We start from the raw sequence: 26750 nt of genomic DNA, 5'->3' as shown, positions 1-26750 counted from the left end.
AAAAATTACCAGGAGAAGGTTATTTCACCAGAACCCTCTAAAAACCTCATCTTTTTGCTTCAAAAATACAAAAGAGCTCCATTCAAATATAGGGACACAACCACATAGATAAAAGATCTCCTTGGGAGTCTACTGGCCCATATTTCAAGAGACTATCATGGGCTATCTCTACTCCTGTGGGATGGGGAATGGAGGCAGGTAGGGTCTTCTTGCGCATAAGCAGGCTGGAAACATGTAGGTTTCCAGAGCTAGTGTTATCAATATCACAATCATTTTTAAAAAGCACTTTATGCTCCCTACCTGCCCCCCTCCAGCTACTTATATTCTCAGATACCAGGTAGCTGTATTTCCACTTATTTCCCCAATTTCCACTTTAAGAGCTTTAAAAATATACTGAAGGAAAAAGTTGGTAACAAAGCAGACCACTCTGATGAGTACCCAGTGGATGATCGTTTTGTTCCTTCCTTTGGGGGTTCAGATTTTAAAGGTTTTAAACCCTTCCCGATGGAAAAAAAATTGCTTTTTCTCCCCCACCATGACCCCATATACACATGTCCCCCTCCTCAACGTGGAGATGCAGCTCAGTGCCATGGTGGGATTTTAACTCCCTTCAGTAGCTCCAGATTGTGGGCGCTTGTGCGGGCTTCCTCACACGTAACTGATTACTCCTGAGAGCCTGCCTCTCGTAAATTACTCTGCACGATGCCCGCGACCACCGCAGAATTCAAGTTTGAATAGAGCAAGAAAAAGGTGTTTGAAAGGCCTGTTCACTCAGCTGCATTTTAATTTCCTTTTCAATCTTGTCCCAATTAATTTCACAGAATTAATCTCACAGAAGCAAACTCGGCAGCGTCGAGGCTGCAGTTTTAGTGTGGCGGGCGGTTGCTCTGCCTGAACATGAAATAGGAGCTAATATAAAAATCCATCTGCTGTGTTTGAAGCACACGCTGGCTGCCAATCAGTCCTGTCTGACATTCCAAGCATCAACAGCGGGAAAAAGTGATTTGGGGGTTAGTGGCCATCAGCACTTGGCGGGAATTCAACAACAGGTGTACTCCCCAAATCCATCCAGCCTGGGCACTGGGCATAGGGCAGGTGCTGAATCACCCTCTGTGTTATACCATCATTCCCTGGTATAACACCTTCCCTCTGAAGACCTCAGTGACTTTATGCAGACCAATATTGCTATGGGCAGTGGGATATCATTCCCCCATCAACTATGGGGAATGAAAGCATAGAACCTAGATTGGGATGAAAGAAACCATTGGTCCCAGTTTGCAGGGCATGGGTACTCCTGTCTCTGTCTATCTGCCTCTCCTCCCTCCCTTCTTCTTTCTTTCTGTCTCTGTCTCTGTCTTCCTTTCCTTCTCTCTCTCCCTTTACTTTTTTCTCTCCTTCTCTCTCTCACTCTATTTCTCTCTCCTTTTCTCTCTCTCTCTCTCTCTCTCTCTCTCTCTCTCTCTCTCTCTCTGTCTCTCTCTCTCCCTCTTTCTGTCTCTCTCCTCTCTTTCTCTCTCCTTTTCTCTCTCTCTCTCCTCTCTTTCTCTCTCCTTTTCTCTCTCTCTCTCCTCTCTTTCTCTCTCCTTTCTCTCCTTCTCTCTCTCTCTTCTCTCTCTCTCTCTCTCTCTCTCTCTCTCTCTCTCAACTCCATGGCCTTCACAAGGAGGCTTCAGAGCTTTCTTTCTGGATAATAAAGGTATATATTCCTTATGTGCCAAATAACTCACACCTACTCTTAAATAAATAAATGCCCATTATGAAAATAAGTCTCCTGTGCTAGAAAGTAATTTACAATGATAACATGATCTGCTAAACAGGTAGATGTGACTGTTTAAAGGGGAAGAATAGAAAAACCAGCTGTCTGTCTCTCTCTTCTTTCTCATATCCTCTCTCAAATCTCTCCTTCTCCCCCCACTCCCATCTTATACAAAAGTGTCTGAAAATTGGATGTTTGGGTGTGAATGGGCTGAAACCCCAGGGTTTCAGTTGCCTATACAATCAGTGGACATTAGGCCAAGAACAGGGCAGGATTATAACCCTACTCTACCTGTCCTTTTCCCAACATATGCAGCCTTAGAGCAACAAGTTAGACATCTATAAATTCCCAGAAGAGTGCACAGTTCAAACTTAACTAGAACAATCAGTGACAGGAAAACATCCTCAGAATTTGGAATGTTTTAAGCCTTATCATTGCTTTCTTTGCTGTTGGGAATCTTGGAATCAGAATCCAGTTTAGCATTCACCCCAAGGTGCTGTTAGGTTGGAATGGGCCTGTCCAGAAGGCCCAGTCTGGCTCATAAGGGCTGTTCGTGCCCAAAGTGGCTCTTAGCCTCTAGAACTTTTTCAGCTATTTAAATTCATATGGAATTCCCCCTCACATACCCACTGCTGTTTGATCTCTGATGCAGCAAGGCCTATGTCAGCAGCATGACTGGGACATGTTAACAAAACACGTTCTCAGTTGAAAGAGGATCTCAAAGTCCAAGAGTTCTCCACACACGCCTTCCAAAGGCTACTTTTTCAAATGTCAATCCTTCTCTTCCCCTCTCCAAAAGGATGCTCTAAGAATTATCAAAACACAGCAATAATTGCTATTTTAAATGTGCTTATTTGGATATGACAACCTCCACCATAAAAACAGATGTTAATTCTGTTGGTTGCTTTAAGTGAAGGGGAAAAATGTGTATATATACATATACATATATATGTATGTAAGTACATATAATTTCTGGTCTTCTAGAGAAAGGAGGTGTTTGGTGACATCTAGTGTCCATTTAGGGCTTCCTCAGGAATGGGTTCCTTCGGTTTGCCGGGGTGGGGTGGGGGAGGGGAGGCACTTCTATAGGGCCATGTGAGGGTAACTAAGGGGATGTGGGCTGGGGGCTCAGTAGGCCTGAATGGCATGATAGAACTGATCAATGCTTGTCAAATAGCTATTATCCACCTCTGACCTCGCCAAAGGGGGGAGGAGGTGTTAGGGGGAATGGATATTATCTAGAAATGTCTGCCCTTATTTATGGTGGTCCTGGAGGGAAGCAAGAAGCCCATCCCCAAGACCCCATTGCATGTTAACAAGCAGTTCTGCCTTATGCTGTGATGACGAAAAAGATGATGACGATGATGATGGTGGTGTTTGCTCTCATTAATAAGCCCTATGGGAGGCTATGGAGTTGGGAAGATGGGAAGGGGGTTTGGGGTCAACTGGAAGGCAACGGTCATACACCGGTCAAATTCAGTAGAGGCCATTCCTTTCCCCCAGACAGGAACCAATCGTCTAGAACAAACCCTGGCAGCCTCATTCCTTCCAGGTAATTTTTATAAATGAGGGGACACCCATTCCAAGAGAGGACAAAAGGGTGTGTGTGTGTGTGTGTGTGTGTGTGTGTGTGTGTGTGTGTAAACCTGCCAACAAGAAGCACAATTGCCCATCAAATCTATCCTCCCTACACTATCCATTTATTATTTTTAAAAAAACACATTTTTTCTTTCCCAAAAAAAGAGTAAAACTGTTTTTTTTCCCACCCTAGGCCCCTCTCCTACAAACCCCTGTTCAGGGCAGGACCCTTAGCTTCTCTCCCCTCCTCTTCCAGCCCTTCAGTCAGGTGGAAATGTAACACATCTCCCTTTAGACCAGAAAATGAAACACAAGATTCTTGCAAAAAGTGTTTACCTAGAACCAATCTAAACCATCATGGGGTTGGGTTAATGCTCAGAACCGCCCGTTGCTTTGCAAACTCCAGTGTAAAAAAAAAAAAAATCCAGCCATTTATTTTGCAGTGAATTTATAACAAATGCTGTTAAAGGCTTCGTCTTTTGACAGAGGTAATAATAAATTCACTGTTAAAGACGGTAGTTTAATTCCTTATACCTCCAATACGGCATAGAATAAACTATATTCATCACTGAGTAATTTTTTACCACATAAATCTTTAAAACTAACCGGTGAAGGCTGTTGAGGCTGAAATATTGTGAATTTATTAGATATGCCCATGTAGTATTGGATTCGGAGGTTTCCATTCGAATATATTACGGGGAAAATTTGTGTCTTTAACGGTGACATTCCCTCCATTTTCCGCAGCCAGTATTATAACAAGCAGCTTCTCTAGAGTCAACTCCACGTTTATTAGACAGAGATTTAGTAATAAACTCCTCACTAATCTGCCAAAAAGACTAGATGACATTTCAATGAGATTCTCTATTTAAAATGGGTGGTGAAAGCTTTGTTTTCGTATAATGGTTTTCTCAAAAAGAACTGATTCCCCAAACCTATAAGGTTCTCTGGTTTTGTGGCAATAGACAAATTTAGTCCTTTGGCCATGCTAGAAAAATATTAATATAGATTAGAAACCAGATAATGCACAGTTGAGTTAGCAACTTTCATGTTGCTTATAGTTATAGAGGATTTAGGACAATTAGTTCAAGAAAAATTAGGAATGAACAAACCACCAAAATAAATGGCATAGGAGATGAAATTTTAAAAGATTATGTTTATTTCCAGACTTGGCCAGGAAAGAAAATAGTTTCAGAAAACTTGCATTTGAAACTTTTATTTTTGAAATGTGATAAATTTTTAAAAACACAATTGTTTCCCCAAATTCAATATGTAATCATCTTGTTGCAGAATTAAATGTTGTGAGAATATCTGCACCTGACAGATGAGAATATTTAGAACCTTTCTCCTGATTTGCTAGTGAAATGACATTTAAACCAACCAATTGATTATTCCCAAACCGGAATGCCCTCTCTTACTTCATTAAAGAGACATTAATATCACTGGAATGAAAAACACATTTTATTTTTTTTTAGATGCAGGAACTTACAACAAATTTTTTCAACCCACAAATGCAGCAGTTTCTCTCCTACACCTTCTTGCTTCTACAGCAAAGGAAGTGGGAGTTCCAAAAAACAAAAAAACAACATAAAAAACTTCTAGAAATCCCTGTGAACTTTAGAATTTTTTAAAATTAAATTAAACTAAATAGGCTGACAAACTGTTAAACAAAGGAGAAAAATCTTCTGGCTGACTAATACTGCCGCCCATCAGAATAATTGTTAAAAGACAGAACCCGGCTAGGAAGATAAGAGTAACACCAGCAATTAATATTCAGCATTTCACATTACAGTCAAGGGGAGGTATTTTTCTTTGTGATGTGGCTCATAAGCCAGAAGTGTTGGAGAGCTGGGCTCAAAACAGTGTCTTCTTTTTTGTACAAGTGGAGAGACAGAGAGAGAGAGAGAAACAAACCGTTCCATCTGTAAATGAACAAACATCTTGATTTTATAGCTATTTGCTTTGTAAAACTGAGAAATGAAACAAAAATTACTGGATGCCTAAGTAACACTTTAATTCCAAATTCATTTACGCTATAGCTCTGTGGTTGTCACAAACCATAATGCAGTATTTAATTAAAATAACAGAAGTGTATCTCGATATGTCCTGGGGTAGCTATCACCAAATTATAGTCAATGCTATCCGTATTTTATTTATGAAATGGCAGATTCTAAGGTGCTACCGAGTTGATACAGAAGAGTAAACATTTTAAACCTTTTTTTTTTTTAAATAAATGCCTCATTTTCAACTACGTCTTTTACAGTTTCTTCCTTTGAGGAAAGCCTCTTTGGTGGGATTGTTCTCGCCTCTATGAAAATCCTTCTTCATTGTGGGTCTAAATTCTCGCTTTTTCAACTATTGACCTCCCAAGTCTTCTGACTGTGAAATCCTTCCATGTCTGTTGTCATGGAAAGGCCTGTGAGAACTGACACAGAGCCCAGTGTAAGAATGGCACCTCTTTGGCAAAACTTGGACATGGATTCCAGAAGAGCCAGAGGAGCAAACCTTTTCTCTCTCTCTCTCTCTCTCTCTCTCTCTCTCTCTCTCTCTCTCTCTCTCTCTCTCTCTCTCTGTGTGTGTGTGTGTGTGTGTGTGTGTGTGTACACTTGTTCCCACACTGTCTCCCTTGTACCTGTTTTTTTTCCCACCTATAAATACCTTTTATAGTTTACACGCTTGCCTGCTTGACTTTGTGGATGTTCAGGAGCAGACATACTGTTCCTTTTCATAAACGCATAGCATCTATCTTACACGCACCCACTATCTATCTCCCCGTTCACGTCGACTGTCCCATCCACCTCCTTGTCTGCAGAATTATGTTCAGCAAGGTCCCGATTTATAGGAAATAAATAATGAAAATGGAACAGACTGGGATAGATAATCGAAACATTCAAATTGTTATTTTTCACTGTACTTTCGACCAACAGTATCTGTAAACAAGCAGATGCTCCAGAAGAGGTGCAAAGGCTGAATTCCTAAAATTAAGCCTTTTCCTACTTTACTGAAATCAGTAGAACCTTCTAAAGGGGTGAGGTAGTAGGTGGGTTTCTTTATAGCTTCTGTGCTCATTCTCTTTTCTACCTCCTAGAGATCTCGCCATTTTCAAGTGCCAAGTGTTATTACTGATGTTATTATTTTTCATCCTTCTTTCTCCTTTGCCTCCTGTATAATTACAAGGGTCTTGCCATTTTTATACAGTCGTAAAAGACAATCTGGAGAATTATGAAACAGAAAGAGAAAATAATTGCAGTGACCTTTTTAAAGGAAGCAGCCCTTGGGGTTACTGTAGAGAGATATTTTGATAATAGTAGATCATCTAATCACTGTTCCATCTTACAGAGAGCATCTCCAGACTAGACAAAATCTCATACATTCCTGCCATTGTTTGATTCCCTTTGGCAAGGAACCTGGGAAGTTAACTTCAGTAGCTCCAAATGTCCATCCAGCAAAGAGCGCCTTTCTTTCAACTGCATTAAAAATAATAATAATAATAATTGGATTCCAAACAAATTTAGGAAATCGAGTGCGTTAGATAGCAAATAATAAAAATATCCTTTCAGTAAAAGAACAGGGTAAGGTAGTAAGAATGGTCTTCCCCCCCACACCTCCTCCCTTCTCTTTCCAACAACTTTACCATTAAAGTTGCACCTACAGCTAGAAGTTTGTCCGTGAAAAATGGTCATTTTGTTTCTCTGCTCAAAGAATGTTATTAAAATGCTAATTTAAAAGAAAAAGGAGTTAAATATCTAGCGATGGTGCATTCTAATTGCAGCCATAATGAGCTCTCTAAATGTGAGTGCCCCTGACACACACAGAGCATAAACAGCCAGTAAACACATCATTAGTACCCACGTTCATTTATTCTGGCGACCTCGCCATGACCCCACTGAGGGTAGGGTGAAAAGCAGGTGGATCTGGCTGTGACACCCCCTAGAGGGATTCAGGAAATGAAGCTATAAGGGGTTGCCATGGAAACGCCGATGTGTGCAGATGATGTAACACACCGACAGGCTGTAGGGCTTCGCAACTGGGACGTTGCCGTTCCCTCGCCAGAACAATCTTAAGGATTAAATTATTCATTTCTTTAATTCGCAGAGCAAAAGGAATCCTAATTTCCTGGGCCCTGCCTCAATCCTCTTCCATTTGTCTCTGTTCAGAAATAGGGGTGACTTCACCCTTTCTCTCCCTTTCTCCCCAAAACCCACCTCGGGCTCTGATACACTGCCCTCCCCCAACACCTTTCCTGGGAAGATTTTTGTGGCAAAAAAAATAAAAATAAAGCAAAATTAGAGAGTGGGATCGCTTTAAAAAGAGCGCTTCCGGTTTGAACTAAAATTGGAAGAGCAGGCCCCATCCTTTCCTATATCAAGGCACAGTGACCTGGCAGGAAAGCAAGGGCACCTGCCCAGGGCAAGGTGAGAGGTTTAGAGCAAGGAAAGGCCTGTTGGCCCGGGCTGCCAGAGACTGCAGAGCCGAAAGATACAAACCCCAGATGCAAGCACCACATGCCCGAGGTACACGGGAGAGAGAAATGAGAAAATGAGCTTCCCTCCTGCCCCCCATCTCCAATTGAGAGAATCAAGATTAATAAAAATAATTCTTCAGAGAACGATTCCACTCCATCCTGTCCTATTTTGCACCAAACAGCCTCAATAACCTTACGGCAACAGTAGAATAACTTTTTTTTTTTTTTTTCCACGTTCTTTAAAAAAAAAAAAAAAAAAAATCGGAGGGGGTGAGTGTGTTACCGGAAAAGACAATCTTCTGAAATTATTTTAAAATAAAAAATATCCCAGCCTCCCGTCCCCCCCCCCCCTTCGTTGCACTTTAGATGAACCTGTGATATTGTAGCAATGGCCCTTGAAGTGCAGTCGGGAGGTGATTTAGGAGAATATTAAAGGCAAAGTGGAGATTCGAGGCGCCTCTCTCAGGGAGATCTGGAGAAATACGCAGCACAGATGGGCCGAGCAGATTAAACATTTCCGTCACATTGTTTCCAAATTGTGTTGTGGTGCCTGAGGCTGCTACTGCGGTCAGAACAAAACAGAGCCGCGCAAAGCTGGGAGCTGCTTCGTTTATGGAATACATATTAATACGGCAGTCTCACATGGCATAGCAATCCTGTCGGCTCCGAGCGAATGGGTACATTCTCTATTGTTCCTGAATGCCGTCCTTTCTGCCTGGCCCTCCTGGTTAGCCATGTGTTCGCCTCTCTTCCCAGTTCTCCCACCCCTCTTCTTCGGGGTCCAAATGGAGTAGCTTCGCCCCCGTCCCGTCCCTGACTGGAAACGCCCAACCTTGACTTTTAACCTCACTGCTCTGTGTTTTCCTCTCTTCGGGATGCCCACGCGTGAAAATGCGCCGTGGGTCACGATCCCTACTCTATAAACCTCCAGTTTAAGCTTTCAGAGCGCTACCGTCAGCCTATGGACCTCAGATCCCCCCATACTTCTTCAGTACCCAAGAAATTCGACACCCCGAGAGGCTGACCTCCTCCTCCCCTTTTAGACACTCAAAACGTTCTTCTTTCCTTCTAAAAGCACATTCAGACTCACGGACTCCTTGACCCATCCCACCTTGCTGTATGCCCTTGTAGGGATGCTACAGTAAGATAACCTACTTGCATCGCTCTGCCCCAATGACTGAACTTGGCCAGGAGAGGCCCCTTACAATCAGAACCATCCACCACCGGTTCGCAGAATTATGTTTAGCAAGTTCCCGGTAACAACAAATAAATAATGGTTCAACAGAGCCATGTTAATAATTCATTTTTATTATGATTTATTAGACCAAAACTCTGAATAATGAAAGAGAAGAAAATGATTGCCAAGAACCCAAGACAAGGAGTGAAGCCTGCTTGGCAAACTCTCTAAGCTGCCAGAGGTTTTAGAGCAGAATGCAAAGCTCTGAACCTTTCATAGGTTCCAGCTTCCCCTAATTCACTGACCACCCAGCTGACCATTTCCCCTCTGCCTCTGAAAACACTCAACATAAAACCACTTGTGCCAGGAAATTGGCACCTGTTTGCCTGTAAGTGAGTCATTCCTGCCTTCCAGCCTTGTTTTTCTCAGAAGTTGGAGGGGGTAGTATTTATCATGAAGCTTCGACTTCATTTAATTTTTGACATCCTAAGAAGGCAATAAATTTTCAAACAGCTCTGGTACCAAGCAGGATTTTAAAAACTGGAAAATCCTTAGCCAGCCCAGAATAATAATCTGACTCCAGAATAACATAAAACTGCATTGATTATAAATAAGAATTCTTTAAAAAAAAAACTAATGATAATATATGATACACCACTACTAATAAAAGGAATAAGCAATCATAAACCAATAATTACATGATTGATTAGCCTTTCCTGTATGTATATCAATGAGTCATTGATTTTCTGTATTAAGAACTGATCAATTGTTCTCCTGTAATAGAATCGTGTCGTTTACAAAGTCTGCTGGAATGAATTTAGGATGTTGAAAAGTATAAAGATATAAAAAATTTTCAGGGACTTCTTTCCTATTGAGGCCTAGGGGAACCCCATTAGAAAGGAAAGAGAATTTCCAGGAAGGAAGTTTTTGTCATTAATGTTCTCAAGAGCAATGAGAGTGTCAAGGAACCGGTTCCAGAAACTATCTTGTGGGTTTGGAATGAAGCCCTCAAAAGACACAACTTTCCAGTCACTATCTAGAAGGAATAAACCAGCTTAGTTGTCTCTTGTGCCAAGGAAGAAATGGTCCCTTCAGCAGGGAAGGTAAAACTCATTGTGGAAGCTGCGAATCACACTGGGAAAGCCAAGTCTGGAAACATAGAATCCAAACTCCCCCTTCACCCCAAGAAAGCAAGAGTAGCTGGATTGATGAGGTAGGCCCAGGCCTCCAAGACCACAGAGGCTTCGGTTTCCGTTGTACCCTAAAGGAGGATAGAGAAATGCCTTTTGTTGGAACAACCCAGGACTCACTGAGCCTGGAAATTGAATTCTCATCCCAGGACAGAGTGGTCATTCCAGGTCATGTCTGTGCTACTCCAGGGGAGCCGTGTAAGAGATTATACAAATAGGAACCAGCAGGGAGGAGAGAAATTAAAATGTAGCAATCACGTAGTGGGGGTATTTAATCTCTTTTAAGGCTTATGATGGGCGCCTGCTGTTTTTCCCCTGATATCCCCTGACACCTACTGACAGGGTATTTGCAGCACCACACAGGGACTCAGGGCCCTGTGACAGGAGGAGCACTAAGGAGGTCCGTGATAGTCTTGAAGCTATAAAGAGCGACAGGGAAACCACTTGAGGCAGATTCAAGCTGTGTGATCCGCCCGTTGTTGGTGGCCATACTGCTTTTTTGTTTATAGAATTTGCTGTTCTTTTTTATGGCAGGTTTGGTGGGGTTTTTTTTTCCTTGTTGATGGAGATTAGCCGCATAAATCCTTTTATGGGACTGTGAGATCCCCCATAAACACTGTTGATGGTTGCTGATGAGGAAGGAGGACTGCGTCTATTTCAGGTTGCTCTTCCATACAGAAGCTGCTCTGTCCTCCAGCCAGAGATAACCGGAATCAAATAGCCATTCTTTTTCCAATTCTTTCATTATTTGGGTAAAAAGGAGGGGTGGATGAAGAGCTGGAAAAGAGGTTAATTGAGCCTAAAACTCTTTATGGTGAGAGGGCTCGTTAAAATAAAAGCTTCTAAAAACAGAGCATGGCCAGAAACAGAAACAGCTTTGGAAAAATGTTTGGACTCTTCGAGTCTTACCTGGGAACCTTTGTGGTTGACATCTCTGAGCACAAAGGTGGCAGACATCGGGATAACATAGCTACGTGTATGTATGGAGAGCTGACTCCATCTGTGTGTATGTGCTGACACGTGAGCTGTAGTGCCTTGGAACAATCATTTGAGATATGGTACTTGCTCCCTTGGTCTGGGTGAGGGTGCACTTCTTCATTAAGGGCTGAGAGCTGAGACAGTGAATGTAGTCAGGTGGTCCTGAGTTCAGATATGGCCACAGATATTTGATACTTATTAGCTGTGTGACCCTGGGCAAGTCACGTCTGTCTAGTGCAAAAAAAAAAAAAAAAAAAGTGGGAGAGAGGGTAAGGAACTCCATGATATTAGCTTATTATAGTCAGTATTTCCCAATATCCAAATGGAGAAAATTCAGACTATGATGGGATCGCTGATTCCAGGAATCCTGTTCTCCCTTGTTACCCAAAAACTAAAATACAAGAATCAGCAACTTCATCCAAACTCAAGTAAATTAACACCTCCAGACAAGAGCAGAGTTCACTCTGCGCTGGGGTCTGCCTGGCTGAGCCAGTGTTCTCTTCGTTTTAATAGTTTAATAAAAATTAGCATAATTAACGAACATCTGTATGATCCAGAGTGGTGCAATTTGGCACTTGGAAACGAGGGCTTAAACATGATTGCTGTGAGTTTAATGTTGTTTTAATTCTTTCTGGCACTGTGCAGTGAAATAAACGTTTGGTGGTGATCGTGCTCGGCCGGATCTAATTTGCATTTTTCTCCCTTTGATTATGAGCAATTGTGGACTCCCCAGCAATTCATCAAAGCAGAAATTATTTTAAAATACCTCGTGGTGTTCTGCCCGGGCTATAGCAGTGCATGGGAGGGGTGGGGGGTTTGCAGAATGAAGAAAAAGGCTTTCGTTTTCTCCATTCATACTTTAAACATCTCAGCCCCATAGCCCTTCTGGTACTCTGCCAAGGGACAAAATGTGAAAGAGGCAGTCAGGTTCTGGGCCCGCTAGGTCCCCTGATTAAGTTCCCAGGCTCTGATAGCAGGATGTAATCTCTGAGGCTCAGTACTATCCTTCTTGCATTGCTGTACATTTCTTTTTGTTTTCAAGGACTGAGGGTTTTTTCCACTCATTTCAATTATTTCCACTGTGGTGATGCTATTGCATCTGAAAACAGTAGGGTCCGGTGTTCACCTCAAGCAAAACAACACTAACTTGGAGCTGGGTATTTCTGTGCTGCCCTTTGGAGCCTCATCTGCTTGCTCCCTCTTTTCAATGACAGAAAATAACTTCCCCAAGATCTAATCCTCCCTGACCCAGCATCTTCTAAGGGAGAAGCCAGGAAGTATAAGCCCAGGGCCCTGCCTCAATTCCCAAAGCAGGCACGTCACATACGGGACAGTATCTGGGAGGTAAATTCCAAATCCCTAACAGACAAGTCATTCTGATCAAGAAAATCTCGAACCACATTGTTCCATTAAGCCTCCAAACCCCTGCCTATGAGGTAGAGAGAAGGCTAAGAATATAAAATTTATTTGCTCCAGGACTGAGATAAAGGGCCCTAGAAGGGAGATAGCATAGAGCAGAACTACAGAGAAGTCCTTAATTCTTGCACAATTAAGTTGGAGGAAGGAAGTTTAAGACAACATAGACAAGCCCAGAAAAGGGCACTTCCAAACAAGGTAACCTGAGGCTTAGTAGAAGGTGGGAAATGAATATGGCATTAATTTGAACACATTTTTCCTCTTTTAAGAGCTTCTGATCACAACAAAGAAAAGATTTCCCAGCAATTTCAGACCCAACCCCTCTGGCCAAATGCAAGCTTTTCTCTGGTGCTGGAGGAGTCATTTGAGAAGTCTCCAGGGATGGCTCCAGCTGCTCTCTTCCTGCCACCTACCTTGGAGCTGTAAGCCTACTCAATCACCAGGGGAAAGTACCAGAGAAATAACTAAGACTGCTCTTTAGAAAAATGTCAAATTTTCATCTAAGAGTGTAGCCTTTGCATTACCCTGGTGATGGGTCATAATTCAGAGCTCCTTCAATAACCCCAGCAGGTGTAGAGAGATAGCTTTCGGTTGCATAAATGTAATCCCAGAGATCAGGAAAATAGGTTGTAAAAGGAGACAATGCTGAAAACTCCCAGGTTGTTTGACTTGGAAGATACCTGGAAGACATTGGGAGTGGGGAAGTAGAGGTTGTGGGAAAAAGCAATGGATTTGTATCTGGCATATCTGGATTGGAACTCCCTTCCTTGCTTTTCAACATTTACAAGATATGTGACAAAGGACATATCAGTTAATTATTAACCTAAAATGAGGAGTTTGAACTGAACAGCTTCCATACTCCAACCATCATCCTCATCTCCCTCCAACAGAACTTTGGACTCTAATCCTAGAACGATGCGAAACTCTGAAAGCAAGATTTTGCCTCATTTTGCCCAGAACCAGGTCTCCACTGTCTCTTCTGGGACAACTCCACACCAATACCAGGCTCAAATGCTAGCTTTATATGTTATCCCCAATTAGAATGTAAGCCTTTTGAGGGCAGGAACTATTTCATTTGCTTGTACTTGTATCCCTAGAGCTTGCCACAGTGCCTGCCACAGAGTAAACACTCAAATCAATGCATTCGGATGTGTAATAAATATACAATATCAATACAATTAATAATAAATCAATCAATACACATATACAGTTTTCCCATGAGAATGTTGTAAGAAATGGACAGTAGCATGACCAAGTCCCAGCAGTGATTGTCTTCCTTCCCTCTGTTTTAGGAGTATAACATGTATGGCTGGTGGGTCGGAGAACTGAATAACTTCATCGGGATTGTTCCAAAGGATTATCTCACAGCTGCCTTTGAACTGGAATAAAGATGAAGCCTGCCAGGTATGGGGCAGAAAACTTCTGTTTATGAATACAGATATTTATGATCTATTTCCTTTCATTCTCCTGCAGAAAGAATAGAATTCTCAGTAAAAATGTCCTATCACATCATATACCAAGATATTTCCTTCATTAGGAAAAAATTGGCCAATTATTCACCCTCCTAAGAGATGGTCTTGGGATTATTTGGTTTTGATTTGGGCCCATCCCAAATTTAAAATAACAAACATTTATTGAGAGTCAACTGTGTGCAATACCAAGTGGATAAAGTGCTAGTCTAAGAGAGCAGAAAATCCTGGATTCAAATTCTTCTGCTGACAGTTTTCACTGAACCTTTCAGCACTCTTAACATTTCTTAAAGAGAATTAGAAAGTGCTGATGGGCATTTATGGGGGAAGTTCTTCACTGGGCACTCCCTATACTCATGAAATCTTAGATCCAGTAAAGGCTTTGTGCTAGGTACAATATGGGGAAACAAAAGAAAAATAATGGTCCCAGACCTCAAGGGCCTGTTAGAAGGATACAAAGGAACACAAGTAAGAGATAGAAAATACATTTAAAGTTATTTCAAAAAAGGAGAGAATGTGAATTATTGGGGAAATCAGACATAGTTTTATATAGAGGCAGAGATGAGCATCTATGGAGCCAGATAGAAATTCTGTGAGACAGAAGGATGTCTTATTACAGACACAGCAGATCATCTGTGCAAAGGCACAGAGGTGGAAGATATATCTGTATGTATATGTGCACATCAGCTGGCCGGCCAGCATGACCAGAGTGGGCAGGAAGGGGAGCATTATGAAGTAAGACTGAAAAGATAAGTTTTCTCTTGAGTCCCCTTATTACAATCTACATACAGTATCTGTGCCATGGAATAGAATGCAGTTCACCAGCATTGATGGAAGCAAAACCAATGGTTTGCCAAGGACTGATGAGTATGAACTGTACTGTCACCAGATTTCAAATGGTTTGTGTGTGTGTGTGTGTGTGTGTGTGTGTGTGTGTGTGTGTGTGTGTTTGAAGGCCTGGGCTGGTGGTCTATACTCTAAAGGTCTCTCTCTAGGAACTAGAAAAAGTTATTATGCTGAGAAAAGGTTCGCTCTATCTTCTGGCTTGAAGGGTGGACCGCTTCTGTTTGGAAAGGGGGTTTTGTGTTAGAGATGATGTTAGCCTGACAGTGAGTCTTGGAATTTCCTAGACCAGAGCCAGCTACACAACATCAAAGTAGAAAAAAACAAATCTGAGGGTCTGGCAGGAAAGTAAACAAACATGGATTTTGTTTTACTGTGCCTTTGCTCAGCCATTGAAAAGCAACTCAAACCAGTCTTTGAAGCCCCGATTCCATATCCTCCTGTACATAAATCCTGGATTATAGCAACAATAAAAGCACATAAGTTCAAATCCCACCTCTCACTATTAATAGCCAAATCCCATAACTTCTCTGTGCCTCAGTTTCCTCATATGTAAAAATGAGGGGAAGGGGCTGGACTAGTCTTTGCAGCCCCTTCCTTCTCTAGATCTGTGATTTTATTGTCCTTTTCTGAAGAAGGTTCAAAGCAGAACCAGGAATACATTGTATACAGTAACAGCAAGATTGTGCCATGATCACCTATGAAAGACTTAGTTCTTCAAAAGCCAAAGCAGTCCCAATAGATTTTGGATAAAAAATGCCATCTGTATCTAGAAAGAGAACTATGGAAAGCGAATGTAAATCAATATATTTTCTTTTTTCTATTTTTTTTCTTCTATCGTGGTTTTTCCCTTTTGTTCTGATTTTTCTCTCCCAATATACTTCATTAAAAAATGTGTATTTAAAAAGTTAATATACATGTAAAAAAATAAAATAAAATACAACCCCCTACCACCAAAAAAAAAGAAGGCTTAAGCTCTGAGTTGCATGCTCTTCTTAAGGAAATCCTTCGAATGTACACTGATAGAACTCATTCACTTCTTTCAAAGAATTATAGACAACAGAGTGCAGGGACCTCAGAGAGCAGGTCAGTGATTTGCCCCAGGTCACTACATGACAGAGTTGGAATTTACACTGTATATTCTGACTCCCAATCTCATCACATTTTCTAAAAATGCTTTACACTTGAATATGGAGGTAGGGGGGAGCAGTGGAGAATGGACTTGGGGTCCATCAGAGCTGATTAAATTGTAACCTTAGGGTCAAAGAGTTGCCTGGGGCACTGAAGGTGAAGTGATACCCATAGAGTCACTTAAGTGTTGTGCGAGGTCAGAGGCAGCATTGGAACCCAAGACTTGGCCCTTTATTCATCCACCATGCTGTCTTTTTGACTTGATTATGAATCAGGTTTAAATGAGGCAGAGCTGAGACATCATCCTCATGATGAAGGGTGCTTTTTGAGAATGAAGGATGAACAACACTAACCAGACTGCCTCATTAAGGATGCAAAATGTCTGCCAAGAGTTGAGACCAGGGAGAATATTAAAAATTTCTTTTCAATTTTTATTGCACAAAAGCAAATTCTTATTTTTCCTCCCATCTCAAGGATCCACAGCATGTGTCCTCTCCAATCTGCCCTTTTAGGGTAACAAATGGGACTTGAAACAGTTAAAAATCAAATCCCATCCCAACCTCTTTCCCCCTCAGCCCCATAGTTCTATCAGACAACCCCACCTTTCCTGTTGTTTTCATGCAGTCAAATCTGAATCCTCATCCTACTCTTCATGATTCCATTTGGAGTTTTCTTGACAGATATACTGGGGTAGTTTGCCATTTCCTTCTCCAGCTCATTTTACAAATGAGGAAACTGAAGCAAAGAGGATGAAATTCAGAAATATGCAGCTAGAAAATGTCTAAAACTAGATTTGAACTCTTTGTCTTCCTGACTCCAGACCTGTTGCTCTCTTCACTGAGCTACTTTTCCTGACTTAGGATCATAGAGTTTTGGATTTAAATATAGGAGGAATCTTAGAAATTATCTAATACAACCTTATATTGTCTTATAGATAAGGAAACTGAATCTTTGAGAGAGTATTAAGGTAATACAAGTTATTCTCAGGATTTGAACCTTGGCACTTGGGTTCTGAATCTAGTGCTCTATTTCGCTTCTTTTTCCTTTAAATTATAACAAAGAACTGGGTATAATGGAGAATTCTCCATCAGTCTCCACTGCTGGAAAAGCTTGAATTCAAGAGTTCCAAGCTATTTACGCTAATTGCAGCACCAATATATGAATTTCAGAGGAGCAAGGAGCTTCAAACTGACTAAGGAGGAGTAAGGAGGAGTTAACCAATCCAAGTTGGGAAAGTGGAGAAATTAATCAATATTGATCAGGCCCATAAGAGGCTGCTGTACTTCTAGCCTGGACAAGAAAGACGATGGAGGGAAGGAGAGAAAGAGAGAGAGAGAGAGACAGACAGACAGACACAGAGACAGACAGAGACAGAAACAGACAAAGAGAGCAGACAGAGAGAGACAGAGACAAAAAGGGGAAGAGAAACAGGAAAGGGGGAAAGGAGACAGAGAGGGAGGGAGACAGAGAAGGAGGGAGATAGGTAGAGAGAGAAAGATACAGAGAGGAAGAGTATGGAAAGGAGGAAGGAAGAATGAGAATTGTAACAGAGAAAAAGAGAAGATGCTGTCTGATTTAATTTAAAAACAGAGTGAATAGAATGCCAGGCTTGGAATCAGGAAGGAGTTCACATCTGGCCTCAGCCATTTCCAAACTGTATGACCCTGGACAAGTCACTTAACTCTGTTTGCCTCAGTTTCCTCATCTGTAAAATGAGCTAGAGAAGGAAACCATTGATTGTGTGCCCATGGGCACTTTCCCCTATTTGCCTCAGTTTACTCATTTGTAAAATGAACTGGAAAAGGAAATAGCAAACTACTCCAGTATCTCTATCAAGAAAGTTCCAAAAAGGGTTACTAAGAATTGAACACAACTAAAACATTTAAACAACAAAACAAGACACCTCGAGCACTGACAGATTTCATTTTCTAACAACAGCACTATGTCTGCTCCAGCTATTTCCCCATACTCTCTTCCCAACAGAAGGAGGGAAATTCTCTCACAGGTAGGGAAGGAAAGATGGGGGCAGAGGAAGTGGCAAATTTGCCGGAGGAAGCTCGGAATGCCTTCTTCCAGATAGAAACCGGTTTCCTTTCCTTTACCTCTTGTTGGTTTCTCCTTCTTTGGCTTCTGGCTCTCACTGAAATGGCAGTTGCTGTGGACAGTTCCCTAGAGGGACTGGCCTCCTGGCAGGCTGAAGCATCTTCCACAGGCTCCTTTATTCCACCATCCAGCTGTGTGCAGCCCTGGCATTAGAGGCTTCCGTGGCAATGATGGCCCTGGAGATAATAGGGGAAAGAAGCACTTTGGTCAACAGCAGACTATCAGTAATCAATCTTCCATGTTGGGTAGTGTCTTGCTTGGGTTCAGCCCCTGGGAATGGTAGTTGAAGGGCGCTGTCATGGAACACAGCAGGTGAGCCTCCAGCTCCCCTTACTTTGGAGAGGGACCTCGGGATATTGGTTTGAGACTGGTAGTAGATTTTCTGTTTCATGGGGGATGAGGCGAAGAAAGGGGTGTGTGTGTGTGTGTGTGTGTGTGTGTGTAAGCTCAGTTTTATGTGGTGAAGGACACAAACTTGGAGAGAAAGGAAAAAAAGGAGGAAAGAAAGAGATGGGGGGAAAGGGAGAGGGAGACAGAGACAGAGAGACCAAGATCCACTCTTGATCTTCAAGGCTTCTTCCATTGCTATCACTCAGCCATTCTATACCTGGCAAAATGTTAAGGGTCCAGAGGGGCAGTATTCCTGGGGTCTCTGTGCCAGGAGTGCTGCAGGAGGAGAGGCCACTAGGTGGCAGTAGCTATTAACAATTCACCCCAGAATGTGACATAAAAATGGTGGGGGTGGGGTGGAAAGGGGGACCATTGAACCTCCCTGCAAATAGGAGCAGCTCCAACTGCAGTGACTATAAAGATTTCAGTATGTCATACTGCTATTAGTCAGATGAACCTTCCAGAGTTTAACATCCTCTCCCTCCCTCCACTCATTCAGATCCTCTCTTTCAAAGAGGGCAACTTTCTTCCACTTTAGGAGCAAGTATAACAAAGTCTTCTAGTTTCACATAGTGGAGTCAGAGGATCTGAGTTCAAATCCTACCTCCCATCCATGTGATCTCATGTAAGTCATTTGTTTCTCCAGCCCTCAACTCATCTGTAAAATAAGATTGAACTTGATGATCTCTTCTAGTTCTAAAACCTCTAATCTTCATATAATTTTGTTTTCAATTGTGTCCAACTGTTCATGACTTCATTCGAGGTTTTCTTGATAAAATACTGGAGTGGTTTGCCATTTCCCTCTCCAGCTCATTTTACAGAATGGGAAACTGAGGCAAATAAGGTAAAGTGACTTGCCCAGAGTCATACAGTGGGCCAGATTTGAACTCAGGAAGATGAAATCTTCCTGACTCCAGGCCTCTGTATTTACTTTACCACTTAATTGCCCTGATCCATATATAATGGCATTTCCAAAATCCAGCATGCTCTTCTAACCTCTGCTTTTTGGAGGTCCCCTCAGGGAAGATGGAAGGTAGAACTGAGTGAAAAAGGGAAAAAAAGAAAGAGCCAAATGAATTGCATTTTCCTATATCCTGCTTAGCTTCAGGAGTCTAACCAATGATTCTCAAATTGCAATCCCTTGAGAGTTCCCAAGATGCTTTTGGTTTCCAGAGAGGAACCAAAACTATTTTCATAATAATACTAAAATGTTTTTCATTTCTAACATGGTGAATAGTAATAGATAACCCACATAAACAAAAGCATTTTGGGGGTGAGAGATCGTCAATATTTTTTAAACATATAAAGACATCCTTGCTTTGAAATGAAGAAGTTGTTGGCCCTATTCCTTACCCCTACCACATCATAAAAAAACCAACCAATGCCTGAAAAAGAAAGATGAAAAAGATAGAAAACTGACTTAGATCCAGGAAATCTGGGGTGTAGGCCCCTTCTCTGATATTCACTGGTAGTGGCAGTGTAATTCTATGCAAGTCTATTAATCTTTCAATGCTTTAAGTCAAAAGTGTCAAACAGGAAGCTGAAATCTATATTATTCCTAAAGCTGCCTGAATCTGATCAAAAGGAAATAGTTTGACAAAATAAATAAAAATACAATAAGACATAAATAATGTTAGTGTGTGGTTTTCTAAGTCAACACGCAGCCAGCAGGAATCTTTCCGTAAATAAGATCTCTTTTTTACTCTGTTTACTCTAGTTTAGACAGAGGATGCTGATTTATATTGATATAGAAAGTTTCCTCACCTGGAACTTCCCTAGACTAATGAAATCCCAGGACTAGTCACTATTCCTGTAAAAGAAATTAGACTAGACCTAATAGGAAGAATCATTCAATCAAGTCAGATCAATAGAAAGTGAGACTATTACCACAATCCTGATTCTGGCCATTAGCTTAATCCCTGACATTTTTTCAAATCAACAAAAATGAAAGAGGCCTTATCCCTCAGGAACATGCTACAGGGGAAATATACAAGTAGAATGTAAATTATTTGAAGGCAGGGACTGTTTCATTTTTGTTTCTGCCCCTAGAATCTTGCAGATAGCTAGGTAGTGCAATGGACAGGGTATGGGGAAGATCTGAAAGACCTGAGTTCAAATCTGCCCTCAGACACCCACTGGCTATATGACTCTGCTTGTCCCAGTTTCCTCATCTATCAAATGAGTTCAAGAAAGAAATGAAAAATCATCAATATCTTTACTAAGAAAACCCTCAATGGGGTTGAGTCAGCTATGACTTCAGCAACAACAAAGCAGAGTCTTGCATAGAACGTGCTGAGAACTCGTTAAATAATTGCGAAATTGAATTTAATTATACACACACACACACACACACACACACACACACATATATATTCAAAGTAATGGAAAAGGGGATGAAATCAGGAGAGGTTTTATGGAGGTGATAAAAAAAATTGAAAGAAAAGATTGAATAGAAGCTAGGAATCCCAGAAGACCTCAGAGGGAAGAAAGAACATTAAAGAAAGGAGGGGTGAGGGAGAATCTTGAAGAGAAAAGGAGGTGGAATTGTATATAAGAAAGGCTGGCAAAAGTTGAGAGTAGACACTATCTACTGGATGGACCCCCTCTGAGAGAAAATATCTGTTGAGAGAAGGCTCCCGTCTTGTTATGGATGCTGGGGGAGTCAGGGTGGAGTGGTGAAGAGGGACCATCAGAAGGGAATAGACAGCTCCCACACAGTCTTTCTACACAGAAGCCCAGCCCACCCATTGCAGCCCACTCAGACTGATAGCCATCAGCTTAGCCAATTGCTACCAGATTGCAACCCAGTAATCAGATTATCATGACTCTATTTGACTCCACTAACTAAATCACCACCTCACTGCCTGCAACTAACTGGATAACTGGTGCATTACACCATTTAACTAACTGCATTACATGCAAGATGGCTTCATAATCTAGACTAATTGCTCCAGCATGTGAAATAAGAGAAGGGTGGGGTAGATGGTTGGGTTTTTTTCTCTCTCTCTTTTTCCTACTTCCTTCCACAATTTTATCGGGTGTGGGGGGAGCTAAGCTCCCCTTTTTTTAAATCAACAAAAATATACACTTGCCTTTGAGAAACTAATATGCACATTTAGGAGGTGGGTTTTGATGTGCTGTTGGAGATTTACAGTGTGAGAGCAACAGAAACTCAGACTCCTCGAGCCTCCCTTTGATTTGCTTATTCAGTGTTCAGCCACTCAACAAGACAAACTTGCCTCAAACTTGTAATGAGATTTGTTAAAAACAGCATGCCATGATAGCAATAATGCTAGACCTGAAATCAGGAAAACCTGGGGTCAAATCTAGCTTTTAACACTCACCACTTGTTTGACCATGGACAAATCATTTAATCTCAGACAGCTGTCTGAGGTTATCCATGGCAGAATGGTCTAATGCTGTTTTTGGAGTCAGGGGACTGACCAGAGTTCAAAGTCTGACTTTGTCCCTAATTTGCTGTGTTTCCTTGGACAACTCATGTAATCTCTGGAACCTCCATTTTCTATATTATGACCTGCTCATTAGAATAGATGACTATTCCTCCCACCTTTTGGGGGGACTAAATGACCTCTGCTACATTCAAGACTGAGAAAATTAGACATGAGTAATTTACTGTGAAATCTCCTAAATTGCCACATTTTTCTTTTCCTCATGTATCTTTTTATCTCTCAGAAATTTAAATCTTGACTTGACCCTCTTAACAGGAAAAAGAAAACTATCTTCTTGCTAAATCCCAATTCCCTAAACCCATAAAGCTAGATTCTATCTATGTTCAACATCACAATGTCAAAGAGAGTAAGCACAGAAAATAGTTGAGACAATATATTTGCCTCACTTAATTCAGAAGTTGGATGATATAGGTGAGGAATGTTTCATAGACTTTCAGATACAGGCAAAATGCTGGTTGAATTTACTGAACTAAAATTTTTTTCCTTTGTTGTTGTTGTTGTTTAATCTTTGTTACAAGGGATGGCTTTCTGATGATGGAATATGTTCAGAAATCAAGGTGACATTAAAAACAAAAAGTATCTTTTTTTCCAAAGGAAAGGAAGCAAAAGAAACTAGAGGTTGTTCATTATACATGACAGAGAACACAAATCTCCAAAGTTTTCATACCACTTTTATAAAAAAAAAGATTTATTTTCTTTCGAATGTTGTACTATCTTTTCCATCAGTTATTTCTTACTAGTGAATGAATGAATTAAAAAACAAACATTCATTAAAGACATAAAGGCATTTAAGCATTGTGCTAAAGGATGGAGGTACAAAAACAAAAGTAAAGACAGTGTCTTCCCTCAAGAAGCTTCGTTCCTGGAAGGTCAAACAATATACATAGAATAGTGGAGGTCAGGGACAGGCACTCTAGTCCAGAAAGTTACAGGGATTGTGAGGTCAAGAGGGACTTAGAGTGCTGCACTTCCATTCAGAAGTAGCAATAGAATTGAGAGGTTTAGTTTGAGAACTGGTGGGAGTAAGGCAGGGTACAATACAGTTCACTGGGTATTCATTTCTTCTGCTTTTCTCATCTTGCATTATTTCATGGAATCATAATCATAAATTTAAAAGCAGAAGCCTTAAAGTTCAAACGATCAGTCTGATTCTTTCATGTTCCAAGTGAAGAACTGGGACCTGAAGAGATGTTAAGTAATTTGTCACAGAGGCAGTAAGTAGCAGAGCCAAAATTTAAATCCAGCTTCTCTGGGTTTGTAAATTGTAAATCTAGCATACTTCCCAATTTAGCACTCTTTCTGGATTTCAAAGCCTTATTGCATCTAAAAGCTTTTTTTTTTTAATTTTTTTTATCTGCAGTACGTAACATGGAGTCTTGTATACAGCAAACATTTAATATACATTTGTAGACTTGACTTAGTACCTATGTAATCTTGATTGAGGAGGCAGCTAGGCAACTCACTGGATAGAGCACTGAGTCTAGAGTCGGAAAGCCCTGAGTTCACATAGGGACTCTGGGCAAGTCACTTAACCTCATTTACCTCAGTTTTCTCATCTGTAAAATGAGCTGAAGAAGGAAATGGCAAATCATTCCAGTATCTTTGGACAGTTAACCCTATGGACAGTATGGTTTACAAGGTCAAAAAGAGTTGGACACAACAGAACAACTATCTTGAGCAAATCACTTCCTCTCTCCCTGGATCTCAGTTTCTTTAACTGCAAAATGAAAGGTTTGTAATGAGATGTTACAGTTTGGCTTCTCTGTGGCTTCATCCCAGTATTTCCCAGACTTTAAAAGAGAGCCCATTATAATGGGATTCTTCTGAGAAAGGAAATAAGAAAAAGAAAGAACAGTAACACTGAATTTCTGATTTCTTCAGATTCTAGGTCTTACATGTATGAGCTATCAGAGAGAAGGAAGAGAAGGTTTGGTTCAATTCAGCAAATTTTAAGATTTATTATATGCAAGAGACTTCTGGATGCTGGGCATACAAGGACAAAAAGAAAATATTCTTTGCCCCCTAAGAGCGTTCATTGTGCCAGCTAGATAGCTACACAGAAGCATGATTATACTGTTCTCTTGCAATAGGACAAAGTTTCTGGGGACACTAGGGTCAGATGGACTTTGCCTCTTAGGAAATCTCCCCCATCATTAGGAAAGGGTAAATAATAGTAATAGTAATAATAATAATAATAATAATAATAATAATAAGTATTTACTATGTGCCAGACACTGTGTTAAATGCTTTACAAATATCTCATCTGATCCTCACAGCAATACTGAGGAGATGATTTTATAAATTGAGGAAACTGAGGCAGAAAATGTCCAAGGCCACACAGCTAAATTTGAACTTGTTTATGCCTCACATCCAGAAACTAAGAAATTAGTTTGTAGATTAGTTCAATCATGTTTCAGTCCCTCGCCTCTTGGCTATTTTGTTTTCCATTAGACATTTCAGACAGCTAGGTGGCTCAGTGGAAAACCTGGAATCAGGAAGTCCAGTAGTCAAATATGGCCTCAGCTACGTCCTAGCTGTATGACCCTGGACAAGTCACTTAACCCTATTTGCTGCAGTTTCCTCATCTGTAAAATGAGCTGGAGAGGAAAATGACAAACCACTTTGACAAGAAATCCCCAAACGAAGTCATGAAGAATCGATACAAGTGAACAATGACAAATTCTACAAAGATGAAAATGAAGTATGTCTTGCCCTCTGAATTTATATTCTAGTAGAAGAAACAAGTAAAACAAATTAGGTAGCACAGTGAATAGAGTAGTGACTTGGAATTATAACCTGAGTTTAGAGCCTAACTCAGGCAGTAAGTGTACATACTAGGTACCCTGGGGAGAAAAAAAAAAAAAAAAGACTTGAAAACTTAAGTGATTTATACAGGATCACATAGCTTTTAAGGAATAAATAGTGAGATCTTTGAGGTTGACTCCAAATCTCTTTCAACTTCACTACATAGTCTGTTTATTCAATTCTGTAGATAATAGTGAGCTACTTGAGAACAGAATAATGGTAATAGTTGCATATTTATATAGCATGTTAGCATTGTTGAAACACTTTACATATGTTATAAACATTGCATAATTTCATTTTTATTTTAATATTTAAAATTTTGTATATATTATCTCATAAAAAACATTTTATATATAATCTCATTCAACAATGTTTTCTTCCTTAAAATGTAAGGATCCTTTTCTTTTATCTCTCTGAGACAATAACATTTCTAAAACTGTACAAAAAACACTTCAAGAAAATTTTCAGAAATACAGCTGTACTTGGGGAAACTGAGGTATCATGAATGGGATTTGCCCAGGGATTGAGTCATGGAGCAGTTGAGCTGAAGATATTTCCTAAAACTCCTACCAGCTGGCTTAACTTATCACCTCTGATGAACTCCTGCCTCCACAGGGTTTGACTTTTAATATAGAGCCTGCCAACTTGGGTTTCCTTTCTTTGCTGCCCAGACCATTCTGAGGAAGATCTGGCGTCCCTGGCAGGAGGCCGCTTCTGGGGCTGGCTAGTTTTCAGCATCTGTGTGTGTGTATGTTAAGCTCCCTAACGGGGACCCCATCCCAGCCAGCCTCCCCTTTGTGCCTGGCAGAGTGCCATGGAATCATTTTGTAGAGCTGGGCAACTGTACACTGCTTCCTTGCCTCCTGTGGCAGGAGTGATTTCCAAGAGGATTCTAGTACCGGTCCTCAAAGAAGACATCTGGTTCCACTGGAGAGACTCTCAACCTGATTGCGAGCAGCTGGCCACCTTTTTGTCCCCCACATGGGAACATCGAGTCATCCATAAATATTTCCCATTCAAAACTTGGGTCCCAAATCAGGCACTCAACGGTGGCTAGCCCTGAACTAAGCTGGTCTATCCGTTCATTTGTTCAGCCATACACCCGTTCATTTAGTCGACAAATATTAATTTAGTGCCTACAAGGCGCAAGGCTGCAGGCAAGACTCCCGCAGTAAGCTCTCCCTGCCACAGGATTGTCCCAAGTATATTGATTTCCCAGACACTTAAATAGTAGAAAATAAGGTCATTGAAAAGGCAGGTGGGTAGCAATGGCTAAAAAATAGTTTAACATACAAAGTTTTGACTTCATTATCAAAATCATCAACAGGGGAGCATTTGAAAGAGCCTGGGCTTCTCCCACTTCTGGATTGGGCTGCCCTAAGTGGGTGCTGAAAAGACTGTCCGTTTGGAATGCCAGTCTCTAAGGAGAGAGGGGAAATCTGAACAGGAGAATGGATAAATGAGCCTGGAGCAATCCCTGCTCCCAGGAATGCTAAAGCTGATAAAATAATTGAGCTCAGGGTGCCAATTGGGCATCCACACTAAGCCTGGCACCAAGAGGGTGAGCCCTTGGGAAGGGCGGTTCACCTAAGAAGAGAGGAACCATTCCAGGTCAGAAATGCAGCAGGTCCTGTGCCTGTCAGTTGAAGGATTAGGCCTGGGAGGGGCAGATGTCCTTGAGAAACTGAATCTCAAAAATAATAAGTATTTGTTATGCACTTACTCTGTGATAAGCACTTTTAAGTGCTAGGGATACAAATAGAAAAGCAAGATAGTTCCTGTGTTCAAAAATTCTAATGTTTAGTCATTTTTAGTCCTGTCCAATTCTTTGTGACCCCTTTTGGGGTTTCTTGGCAAAGATACTGAAGTGGTTTGCCATTTCCTTCTGAGGCAAACTGAGGGTAAATGGGATGAAATGACCTGTCCAGGGTCACACAGCTATGAAGTGTCTGAATCTAGATTTGAACTCGGGGCCTCCTGAT

At 41.1% G+C, this 26750-nt stretch overlaps 1 protein-coding gene across 2 annotated transcripts in view; it reads left to right on the top strand.

Moving 5' to 3' along the window:
* The window catches only part of SKAP1 (src kinase associated phosphoprotein 1), a 380507-nt gene that overhangs the window by 348904 nt on the left and 4853 nt on the right, over positions 1-26750 (top strand). For both annotated transcript variants that reach the window (XM_051994724.1, XM_051994723.1), the window contains exon 12: positions 13850-13961. In XM_051994724.1, the coding sequence (XP_051850684.1) occupies positions 13850-13945 (96 nt within the window). In that variant the 3' untranslated portion in view covers positions 13946-13961. The remainder of the gene's footprint in view (positions 1-13849; positions 13962-26750) is intronic.

This window comes from Antechinus flavipes, chromosome 4, assembly GCF_016432865.1.
Source record: "Antechinus flavipes isolate AdamAnt ecotype Samford, QLD, Australia chromosome 4, AdamAnt_v2, whole genome shotgun sequence".
NCBI lineage: Eukaryota > Metazoa > Chordata > Mammalia > Dasyuromorphia > Dasyuridae > Antechinus > Antechinus flavipes.
Note: the sequence above shows the minus strand (reverse complement) of the source record. Positions and strands in the feature narration are given on the sequence as shown.